We start from the raw sequence: 12,445 nt of genomic DNA, 5'->3' as shown, positions 1-12,445 counted from the left end.
TGCTTCTTAAATCCAGCTTTTCATTAACTATTAATAGTTTCTTGAAATAAATTTTTGATGGGTCAGGTCGCTGCATCTACAGGTTACTTATTTTTGTATCCTTAAGGGCTTATGAAATCCATGTGCATGACTCTGGAGAGAAAAAGAGGCAAGTGGTTTTCTCTCATCTGTCTGATGAGGAAGTGAATGTGAGAAAGCCAACTGGACAACTGTGTCAGTGTCCTGTGGCTTTCTAAATAACTTACAATGCTTTGAGACAGATTTCCATTCTCTAGCTCTGTCTGCCCTGGAACCCACTGTATAGAACAGTTAGGCCTCAAACTCAGAGGCATCCAACTGCCTCTGTCTCTAGAATGCTGGGATAAAACTTATGAGCCCGGCCTTACTTTCTTACAATTCAGAACAGTCAGTAACTTTTTTGTTTGCTTTGGGATTTATTTCATTTTTCGGTGTATAGATGTTTTTGCCAGCTCTCTTGTCTATGTCCCCTGTGCAGAATGCTGAGGACACCAGAAGGCAGCATTACAGATGTTGTGGGCTGCTGTTGCTGCTGGCGGCCAAGCCTAGGTCCTCTGCAAGAGTAGCGAATGCTCCAACCACCACTGGGCAATCTCTCCAGTCCCTAGCCATCGTTATAAAAGTATAAGAGCAAAAGCCCAAGTAATTAAGATTTTTCCAGTCCCTTAAGTTGGTGTGCACAATTTTATTTTTAACCTATATCAGATTTCAAAAGAACAAGGCCTTGAAGTTCCGCCAGAGCATGATCCAGTCCGGGACCAAAGCTGGTATGTGAACAGAAAGCTGCGCCAGCGCCTGCTTGAGGAGCACGGGGTGAGAGCCTGCACGCTGGTTCAGTTCCTGGGTGACGCCATTGTTCTGCCGGCAGGAACACTTCACCAGGTACCTACTTATGTGGCTGTCACTTCCCTGTACTGAAAAGAACTGCTTTGAGGGGGAAAATTACTCTATGTATAGGTAAAAATCAGAGAAAATGTTGTTAGGAAAATGTACATCACCATTGCATTTCCATTCGAATGGTATTTACAGTATTTGAAACCTAAAGCAGTTAAACACTTTGAGAGCTTTGGCTGTTGACCTAAGCTAGCTTGCCAGTTTACTCATTCTCTCTGAGTCGATGCCTGCCCACCGCTGCTCATGCTCACCAGCTCTGCGAAGAGCGTGCAGAGCGGCGAGGCTTTGAATTTGTGAACGTCTTGCTTGTCGATGGCATGCTAGTATAATTCTAACATATTTAATGAAAGATCATGTACAGTTTATATAGCTATCTACCCACAGAACTTGGGTAAGTCTGTATTAATACCAAGCATGACCACCTGTAGCTCCCTGGTTAGGGAGGGAGGCTGGAACAGGAGCATCACAAGTTCATGGCCCACCTGGGCTACATAGCGTGGCTTTAAGAATCAGCAGAGAAGAATGAAAACCGAATCAGTTTTTGCATCAGTAGGTAGGTCTGCAGTCCTGGGAATGGCCTAGACTACTAGATGGTGGTGGGTAATAAAGTATGTAAGGAAAACCTGAGATACTTGCCACCCCAGAGGAAAAATCCAGTTTGCCCTGGGGTGACTGTGTTTCATGTATAGTAGTGATATATATTCCTTAGTTTTGATAGTGGGTGCTTTTTTTTTTTAAGGATTTATTTATTATATTATATGTAAGTAAGTACACTGTAGCTGTCTTCAAACACCAGAAGAGGGAGTCAGATCTCTTTACAGGTGGTTGTAAGCCACCATATGGGTGCTGGGATTTGAACTCATGACCTTCAGAAGAACAGTTGGTGCTCTTACCTACTGAGCCATCTCTCCAGCCCCTAGTGGGTGCTTTTTAAAAAGATAATCAGATTCATCGTTCTTAGATCTCAAGTATCTTTTGTGAGACTAAAATATCAACACAGTCATATGGCTTGAACTGTTCTAGAACGTGTATTGGTTGGTTGTGATCATTCGGGGATGACAACCACTGTCACTCATGTTGAGTTGACTCACCAGAAAGTGGCTAACTTGTACATAAATGTAAATGGCTTTAAGAAAACTGCCTAAGGTGGAAGAACTGGATCAGACTGTGTTGATAATAGAAAATAGATTTATCTGCAGGCCCTTGCTTACATGTGTAGCCTGTTAAGTACTGGGGTTACTGTTGTTGTTTTGAGTCATTTGAGCCAAGCTGGCCTTCTGTCAGCCTTGCAGTACCGGGTTGTGTGAAATAGTCCTGCTCTGCAGACTCGGCTCCTGAGTGCTGGGTTACAGGTGCCGCCTCACCTGCTCTCAGTGCTGAGATTCCAGAGCTGGCCATTGCAGCCGCTCTTCGTCATGGCATGGCTTTGTAAATTATTGTTTATGTGCATGGGTGTTAAGTGAGCGCAGGAACTAAAGTTATAGATGGCTGTGAGCTACTGCAAGGCATGCTGGGAACTAACTCAGGCCCTGTGGAAGAGCAGCGAGTGCCCTTAACTGTTGAATTGTCTTTCCAGCTCTTTGCCCTGCCCCTGCCTCCTTCTTGAGGACATGGTTTCATGTTGGCTAACGTGGAGCTTACGGTGTCTCTAAGGATGACCTAGAACTTGTAGACTGTTGGCTCTTCCTTCTACTTTTCTGAGATTGCCTTTTTGTTGCATTTGTACCAACTGAGATGTTCACATCTACAGTGAGCACTCTGGACGTGAAGGAGGACTGTGTCAAGGTCCACGCCTGCGCTGACTACAGCCACACCCTCTTTCAATAAGTAGTAGTAGCAGCAATGGAATCATATAATGTGTTATTTTTGTTAAAAAAAAAAATTAGTGTTGTTGGTTTTCTTTTTTGTTTTAAATCATGGCTACGTGAGTAGAGGTGCCTGAATCCCCGTCCTCTTGGAGCTGGGGTTATAGGGTTCTTAACCACTGAGCCACCTTTCTTACCTATGATAAATACTCATTAACTCTGGCTTTTCTTTACAGTGAATTTCAGCATCATCAATAGTGTTTAGAACCATGGTCTGTTTTGTTGCTAGTGAGCTGTGGCTGCATGGGGATTTGGGTTGGGGAAAGAGTTGGGGCTGTTTGGGTTGTTTTTAGTTCAGATAATAAATAAATATAAATATTTATATGTAGGCGTCTATACCAACATGGTCTTTGGGTAATTGTTGGCTAGTGGGATTTGCCCAGTCAGATGGTAAATGTACAACAAGCTGTTAAGACGCCCCCCCCCCCTTAAGATGAATGTAACTCGCCCCCCCCTAAGATGGATGTAACTCGCCCCCCCCCCCCAAGATGGATGTACCTCTCCCCCTACCCCCCAAGATGGATGTACCTTTCCCCACATGTGCCTTATTTTCTCGGCCTCCCTTACTGCTTTCCGATTTATTTTCTAGACTGTGGTTGGGGTGTGATGGGAAGGACTAGGTTTGAGATGGTGTTTTGTTGTGTAGGTGGGGCGGCTTCAGATGAGCTTAGTCTGTTGACTGTTTGCCCTGGAAGACACATAGGTGCCACGCCCTGCACCTAGTGTTCCTGATGATTGAAGTCTGGGTGGGGAGGAACATGCGCTTTCACATTTCTGAGAGTCTGTCCTGATGGGACTACCTGGGGACTACACTTTGATAGATGCTCAGACTGAACTATGCAACACTGCTTCGCTGGGACCAGCAGTGCTACAATAGCAGCAGTATGGCATTCTGGCCTCTGAGCAGTGACTGGGAAGAAAGATGGTGGCATTAGCAAGTGCAGGGCAGTTTGCTTATCTGTCTTACCAAGCACAAGTATGGTAGCTGCCGTCTCATCTCAGTTTGAAGTTGCAGCTTATGCTTTTAAACATGATGGAGCATGGGAAATACATGTATCCCTCAACAGTCCCTGGCCTTGATCTCTGTGTTTACCTGCCCTCTGCTGTAGTGTTCTGAATGGCTTTTAAAACAGACCGGCGCTGGGGCACAGGAGCCAAGCACTGGCCTAGACTACGAGGCTCAGGTGTCCCCTTCCCCTCCCACCAGACCACAACAGGGAAAGAAACAGAAAGGAAAAGAACATGAAGAGAAAATCTTTATTAATAAGTTTGCCCTAACTTTAGAGACTGGTTTGGCATTGTGACTTGATATTTTTAAGAGTTGCAAATTGTGTGCAGAAGAAATGCATGGCAAAACCTTCTCACATAATATTTTCACAGGCAACCAAATACTGTATCAAGATAACGAAAACCCCCTTTTAAAAGATGACGTTCAGACTATAGACATGAAAAGCTTTGTTTCCCACCTCCCTCCTTATAATCACAGCCAGGATGATTAGTGACTAAAGAAGGGCAGAAATGGGACGGGCAGCTCTTTGGTGCTGTGCTTTCTTTCACGCTGGATCCTCTAACTCTCAAGCTTTCAGAGACACACACTGTCAGTGCTGACACACTTGTCAGAGCTGAGCTCTGGGCAATGACACAACGTTCAGAAGAGCCAGGAGGCACTTTTAAAAGAAATTCTTGTTAAGAAAATCTCTGTTAGCACACAGCTAACCACTGGGGGTGGGGGGAATGGGACAGTTCCTTCCTGACCACACCCAGCAAGAAATATAGCCTTCTCAGAGACTCTGCAAAGTTCAAGGACAGCTGCAGCCCTCCATGACCTGGGACCCAACGCTTGAGGCAACGGAAGATGCTCACCAAAGCTCACATAATAATACGTAGATGCCCAGCCCTCAGCCTAGAGTGGTGCACATGTGCACAGACAACAGGATGGCCGTTCCCCGGAAAGAATGTATTGGGAGAAACAGTCCCCGACCTCGTGCTTTACTACACAACTCAAAAGAGGAAACCACACGATGGTGGGTGAACAGGATGCAAAGAACAAGACCTTGAGCAAAGGATCAAAGTGAGAGCTACAGCTGGTTTTAGGTCATACTAGAGTTAACCATACCAAAGGTAACATGCTAAGACTCCTGAAGGACTCACTCTCCCCACAGCATCCCCAGATAAGACATAACAGACAGGGCATTGGAGACTATGTAGCTGATGTGAGAGACTTAATGTAGCAATGTAAGCATCTGTTAGACAAGACATCACAGGAGTTGGCCTCCTGTTGACTTGCCATTTATTGGCTGATTTGTCTTGGGACAGGAGCCGAGCATCTCATCCATAGTCTACTGTTGTGATAGAGCATCTGTTCTACAGACATAAGGAAGACCCAGGGAGACATATGAGGCTCCCACTGTCACTCTTCAGAGGAACCAGCATCCCAATGAGCCCAGAAACAGAACGCTTACTTTATGATGCTACCAGCTTGTCACTAGAGGCCCAGTGCTTGAGTTACACAACTCTGCAGACTTCAGCAGCTGCTCAGGTGGTCATATGTCCAGAGGAGGAGTTGTAGCCCCTCTGGAGTCCCATCCTGTCATCAGTTAGACTCTCCACAGTCTCCATTTCCCTCTTCCTACCTGCCTCATCTCACTCTCCCCAATTACATCTGTTTTGCAAACTTCAACACTAGACTCAATGGGAGTGCTTAGTGTTTCAGCTGTTCCTGCTTTCCCAGGAATTTTTATAGCATTTTAAAACATCATTTGAAGACAACCTAGAGACTGTTTAAAAATCTCACATTAGATCCACGTGGGCCTTCCTCTGCTATACAAAGTATTAAGAGAAAGCAGTTATTAGGAACAAGGGTGTGCAGAAGGTATAACTGCTAAACAAATGGCATAATGCTGGCTGGCTCCTGAAGAAAAAACTTTTGGTCAACAACATGATTTTGAAAAACTTAGACTAAAGTCACCTGAGATCAGAGGATCTCTTTAATTGGCTAATTTGAAACAAAGGCACAAATAAAAAATTCTAGAACCGTTCTGAAACTCCTGTATGGCCAGTAGATCATGTGGAACTAACATTCTGCCCCAGGCTGAGCAAAGGAACTGAGTTGCATTTCCTTCCTTGTCTTGATCGAGTCAGTGTTGCCGTGAGCAACAGCACAGACCGAGTGCTCCGGCAGCCTCCTCCCCTTCCTGTTGTCATAGTCCACCCGTACAATATTGATAAGTCAGGATCTTATTAGCCTCTCCAAAGGATTCCTGGAAAAGTCATTTGTTTTTATCATTTAAAAATACTTCATTTACAAAGTCACTTCACATGAAGCTTTTTGGTGACATAACTTTCTCATTAAAGTGTGGTCTTAAGCTCTGAAATCCATTTGTTGTTCTGAGAAAATTCTCTTGCAGAATTGTCCTTTGTATTTATTCATTTTAGACAGCTTGGCATTTCTTTGCTTCTGATGTGACCATCTGTTCTAAAATGTGCGTTTCACCTTTTTTCCTTTTTGAATAGGTACAAAATTTTCACAGCTGTATTCAGGTGACCGAAGACTTTGTCTCTCCAGAACATCTTGTACAGTCGTTTCACTTAACACAGGAGCTGAGGCTTTTGAAGGAAGAAATCAACTATGATGATAAACTACAGGTAAAGAGTATTCAGAGCAGATCTAAGATTGTTTTGGTTGTGGGGTAGGGTTTGTTGGGTTGTTTGATTTTTTTTTTTTTTTTTTTTTTTAAATACTCAGAAAATAGGATGTATGAACTCCCACTTAGGTAGCTGTTTCTGTCTTAGCACACACTAGGATAGCCACTCACAACGGCATGGGTTACTGAATTCACTGACGGACAGGTGCTGATCTCCTGGATTTTTGGTGCTTTGAGCCTTTATGTTTCCTGTCTTAAGTTTTCTCCTCAGTTCCCTTAAAAAGCTGTCGATTTGCTTTTAAACAGGTGTGTAGTACCTGCCTGATAGGCCCTGCGCCCAGGAGGCTGATGCCAGAGGAGGCTCACTTGGGCTACAATGAAGTCCTGTGTGTGTGCACGCGAGTGCGGTTTATAAAATTTTGTCTTTGATCTAGCAGCAGCTCAGTGATTGCAAATATGTCTCTTTTAGGTTAAGAACATCTTGTATCATGCAGTCAAGGAAATGGTGAGAGCTCTGAAGATGCATGAGGATGAAGAGGAGGACATGGAAGACACCTAATGGCTGGAACCACGAGGCCCCCTGAGTGACACGAGGTCCATTAAACCATCAGTGCCAAGAATTCTCTCTGTAATTACTTGCTACTGACACCATACCAGTACAGCATTATGTCACAGCCCCTGTGATTCAATGCTAGCTATAAACCAAGCTAAATTCAAAAGCAGCACTATACAGCTGTTCTGTATCATAGTGTATATGATGTTTGTGAAGATGCCAGATTTAAAATGATGTATTTATTTTTGGTAAAAAACAAAAAAAAAATCTATGCTATATTGTTGATCAAGTGTAAATGTGCTGTTGTACAGTTGAATAAAATAACTGATATTTTTCACTACATCGAGACAGTTACTGTGAGACTAGAACACACACCAGCTGTTGCCTGCGTTTGGGAAATTGCTGGATTGCACAGCAGTCACGTCATAATCAGAAAATTACTGCCAAATAATTGTAAAATGTGTAAAATACAAAGTACATAAAGTAGATACTAAACTCAGACACTTCAATATTTTGTTGAAGCTATTGACTGTACAATTAAACATTTTCAAAAGGTGTAATTTATTTAAGATTGTCTCATTTTGGTAAAATTTATGTGAAGTTTTAAAGCTAAATATTAAACTTAATATGCTATGTAAATATATACATATATACATTTAAGGATGTATTTTTTTAAAACATTGGCTTGCTTTTGTTAAAGTGCAAGTGTTACATATGGCTTTGTACATTACAGTTGAAAGGGGTTTTACATTTTCCATTAAAAGACTTTATCAAGAAGCTGGCTGTTAAGTTCTCCCTCTCTGGTTTGATACTGCTGAGGTACAGTGGAGCTGCAGCCACGGGCTCTGACTAGGAGCCCGCCTCTCACTGTGGAGCCTGCCAGGTGTGTTCAGTCTCTGTAGCTGCTCACTGTCCCGCCTGGCTAGCCTTTGTCACTAGAGTGTGTAGTTCTCCACGGACACCTACTGGTGTTGAAAAGGAGTAACCTCTTAGCCACCTTGTAGTTTGTGTATCGTTCCGCTCCCTGTGGTCTGCTGCGCCACACTTTTTACCCAAGGCAAGCTTCAGCCAGGAGTCTGAGCACCTCAGCACCTCGCTTCACATGAGTAACTGACTGGCACAAGACCAGTGAGGTGGTGGAGGTTGAGCCCTTGCCAGGAGAAGTGTGCTAAAGACCATTTTACACTTGAGCTTTGTACTTAGTAAATCAGGCTTGTCTCAGACTCACAGATGCACCTGCCGCTGCCTCCTTCATGCTACGATTAAAGGCATTGTCACCAGACCTGGTCTGATTAAGTTTTGATAGGAAATTAGTTTAAAGCCATGGAATTGGTTCTGGGTATTTCTACTTTCTGATTTAAGATTGCAGAGGAGTCCAATCCTTGTAGTAGTTTCTTCCAAAAAACTTTTGCTTCTGGCTGTACCCTAGTGTCCTTTTCACTGTCCTACAAAAAAGGGTTTGATGTGGCAGAAGCCAGGCAGTACATTAAGCTAGGCTACAGTGGCTTTCTGAGCACACTGCTTCTTCTAGCCATTATTCAAGAGGTGGCCATATTCCATGCTAGTGATCTGATGCTCCTTAACCCTGGGCGGAGTGATCACCAAAGATGTTTGTAGGCTTGGGAAGGCTGGGGAGTCAGCATTTTTGGATTCTCTTCTGGCTACTAGAACAAGAGTTTTGTGTGGGGGTGTTATGTGCATTGTGGATGGAGATCAGAGCACAAGCTGGAGTTTGTTCTCAAGAGTTGTCAACTTTTTTTTTTTTTTTTTTTTTTTGAGACCCATTCTTGGGTATTGCTTTTTCCTGACTGAGCCGTAAAGCTTCAAGGATCTTCTATTGCCACCTCCCCAGCACTGAGATTTTAGACATGCACCGCCATTTGGCTTTTGATGTGAGAGATTGATGTAGCAATTGCCCAGCACTGCGACTTCCCCAGCCCCTGGAGCAACACTCACCATATCTGCTGTTCCTCTTATGAAAATGTCTTACTGTGTCCATTTTCCGTGTCTTAGATTTTCCTTTGCTGTGAAGAGACCTCATGACTATGTCACCTCTTATAAAGGGAACTTTTGATTGGGGGCTGACTTAGCGTTTCAGTCCATCATTATCACTCCCCACAGTGGGAAGGCAGTATGACAGCATGTGGGCAGTCCTGGGGCCAAAGGAGCTGAGTGAGAGTTTTACTCCAGATCTGCAGAGAGCAGAAGTGGAGACACACCTCCAACAAAGCCACACCCAATAGTGTCCTTCCTTATTGGCCTATGAGGGCCATTTTTACTCAAACTACCATACCCTGTAAAATGATCTAGAAGCTGAAGACCTGCCTCAGCAGTTAAAGTTGCCTGCTCTGTAATTATGAAAGCAGGTTCAGGTCACCCCAGCACCATTTAGGATATCCCTACAAATGAGTGCTTCCTGGGGAGTAAAGACAAGAGTACTTGTGCTTGCTGTTCCTTGGGGGCTCAAAGGTACATAATGCTCTTGCAGAGAATCCAGGCACCCACATAGGTGGCTCCCAACCATCTGTAACTCTTAACTCCAAGGGATCGATCTTCCACTCTTTAGAAGTCTATGTATACATACATACCTGCACCATACGCACATAAAGAAACCTTAAAATCCCGTTCCAAGTTCAGGTATCAGCCCTGCCTCAAAGGACTGAATATATGCAGTGTCCTCCTCTTGTCTTTGCAAACATTTACAAGCATACGCATGTGCACACACTCTTGCCACACAAATATCTGTAAAAGATAAATGAACTATGTAGAATAGTTTGAGAAACATCAAGGTCAGGAGGCTTCCCATAGTACATATGGAAGTCATTATCCTTAGGCCTCCATATGGGTTCTTTTTGACAAGTATATGTACATATGTATGGTTTTATGTTATTTTTGCTGCCACGGATTCTGAGATTGCAGCAACCTTTTACATCAGTATCTAGTAAAGATCAGTGACTGAGGGGGAAGTACTCTTAAATACTTGATGAGTACATACGGTTTTCAGGGACTGATGCTTCCGGATGCCAGGCCAGCTAGGTAGGAGGAAAGGAATGCCACTGCTGAGTTACTCAATCAATAATCCACTCTTCACTGTGCATGGGGGATAGCAGGCCAGGTAGGACACAAAGCTATGTGTTTTGCTCATCCTGTGTTAAGGTCCAGATGTTGACTAATGGCGAAACTTAGGACATAGGTGATTACACAATTAGATGACAGCATCCCTTGAAGTCACCCAGTCTTTATTGAGATACATTCTAAACTCCTGGTGCTGACTAGGCTGACCCTGGACTTGTAATTTTTCTGCTTCTGTGGCTCTGGAGTGTATGCTGAGTTTGCAGGCTGACGCTACCTTACTAAGTTTATATGGTGCTAGGGCTGAAGGCCAGGACATAGTGGGTTCTGTACTGAGCATGCACCCAACCAACACAGATCCCAAGCCCTTACGTGACTTAAAATATGTTAGCTATTGAGTCACTAGTGTGTAGAAATTTGAATTTCCAGTCTTGGCTAAGGAGGTTTTCACAGCTGACTTCAGCTGGGTTCTCAGTTGTTGTGACTTAGTAATAGGACACAGCACAATATTTTGGTTTGACTCCACCCAAAAAGTAACCATTGTCATTCATAAGCTTTACCTGGATACAGCTAAGGCTAGAGGTTTGTGTGTGTGTGTGTGTGTGTGTGTGTCTGTGATTTGCCTTCGAGCTCAGTCCTGGGGCTAATGGAGGCTATACCCTAAATGTAGGCTTGTGTGGGGAAGGTCAGATCTTCATCTTAGGACACGGGTCCAAACACCACTTCCCTTGTCCATTTAATATGTGGTGCATGTACATGTGGCAAATACACAGGAACTGTGGGCTTATTGAACTATGGAAGTCAGAGGACAAGTTGTGGAAGTTGGCTCTCTCCTTTCCCCATGAGTACCAGGGACCAAACTAGGATCATCAGGTCTGGTGGCAAACAGTCTTACCCATGGAACTATCTTCTTGCCCCTGGACCTTATATTTAAATGAAAGATTGAATGAACACACACACACACACACACACCTACCTGATCCCCTGGGCACCTTGAGATTCAAATGAGGCAGCAAGTCCAGATTAGTGGCCAGAGATTATGCAGTGGTTAATAAATAGCACTGGCTGCTCTTCCAGAAGATCCGGGGTTCAATTTCCAGTACCCACGTAGTTACCTTTTGTAACTCCAGTTCCTGGGGATTGGACACTTCTGGACTCCATGGGCACCAGGCACACAAGTGGTAGGTACACAGACATACATACATGCATGCAAAATACCCATGTACTTTGTGGGCAAGCCTAAAAGTTCCTGACGGTGCTTCCATATTTCTTTATAAAACTTACTGCCCATATCTTTTGTGTGTGTAGTCAGAGGACAATGTTCCCGACAGGTTCTCCACCATGAGGGTCCCAGGAAGCGATGCATTTGTCCTGCCTTTACCCACTGAGCCATCACATCTGCCCCCATCTCTTTCTTAAACTTTTAAAAATGGGCTTTCTTATCTGTTCTACGCTAGGTAAGCAGGACTTGGGGTACAGTCAGTGGCAGAGTGCTAGCCTAGTATACATGGCCTTGAGTGCCACCCTCAGGATTGCCAAGAAGGCCTCACTAAGACCCCTTCCACACTGCAAGACGGAAAACTGGCTTTTGATTCTGTCCACCAGATGGCACTATGGGTCAGCAGTGGCCTCTACAGGGAAGACCAGAAACCCAGGCAAATTCTAGTGCTACTGCCTACCTCCCACCAACTGAGGCCTAGGACAGACCTCACAAGATAGAGGTCCCCTTTCATGTCCAACCATCCACAACAGCAGTTCTCAGTCTCTTTGAAGGTCCAATGACTCTTTCACAGGGACCACATTATCAGATATCCTGCATGTCGGATATTTGTATTACGATTCATAACAGTGAAATTAGTCATACAGTAGCAACAGATACTTTCATGTTTGGGGGTCAGCACAACATGAGCAACCATATTTAAGGGTCTTCAGCATTAGGGAATGTGAGAACTGCTCATCTAGAGTGACTCAATAACCTAGTCCTGAAGGTATAGGTGGCCCACACTGTGCCTCACCCTACCCAGAGGCATTTGACGTAACTATCAAAATACGTATGTTAGTAAACTCTCCACAAAAGCGACCATGGGCCTGTAAGGTCCTGGCTGTATAAACATGACCACGAGTGAGTAAAAAGCCAGGCATGGCGGGGCAGACCTATTGTCCCAGTGTTAAGGGAAGCAGACAGGAAGGGCCCTGAGCTCCCAGCCTAAGTCAGAGGCCTAAACTCAAAAGGTGGAGGGAGCCTGAGGAAGACACCGGTGTTGGCTTCTACTGCACGGGGCATGCTCACACAGACTTCACGCTTTCTATTAGGAACAATCATTTCTTTGCCCAGACGTCCGAGTAAAGGCCGGCCAACCTGTTTTCCTCTCCATTCAGTACCTTCCTTATGATATGAA

The 12,445-nt window shown here is 44.3% G+C and overlaps 1 protein-coding gene across 6 annotated transcripts in view; it reads left to right on the top strand.

Moving 5' to 3' along the window:
* The window catches only part of Jmjd1c (jumonji domain containing 1C), a 168,136-nt gene extending 160,385 nt beyond the window's left edge, over positions 1 to 7,751 (top strand). For all 6 annotated transcript variants that reach the window (XM_052163908.1, XM_052163909.1, XM_052163906.1 and 3 more), the window contains 3 exons: positions 724 to 904; positions 6,295 to 6,422; positions 6,891 to 7,751. In XM_052163908.1, the coding sequence (XP_052019868.1) occupies positions 724 to 904; positions 6,295 to 6,422; positions 6,891 to 6,980 (399 nt within the window). In that variant the 3' untranslated portion in view covers positions 6,981 to 7,751. The remainder of the gene's footprint in view (positions 1 to 723; positions 905 to 6,294; positions 6,423 to 6,890) is intronic.
* The last annotated feature ends 4,694 nt before the right edge of the window (positions 7,752 to 12,445 follow it).

The sequence above is a fragment of the Apodemus sylvaticus genome, chromosome 19, assembly GCF_947179515.1.
Source record: "Apodemus sylvaticus chromosome 19, mApoSyl1.1, whole genome shotgun sequence".
Taxonomy (NCBI): domain Eukaryota; kingdom Metazoa; phylum Chordata; class Mammalia; order Rodentia; family Muridae; genus Apodemus; species Apodemus sylvaticus.
Note: the sequence above shows the minus strand (reverse complement) of the source record. Positions and strands in the feature narration are given on the sequence as shown.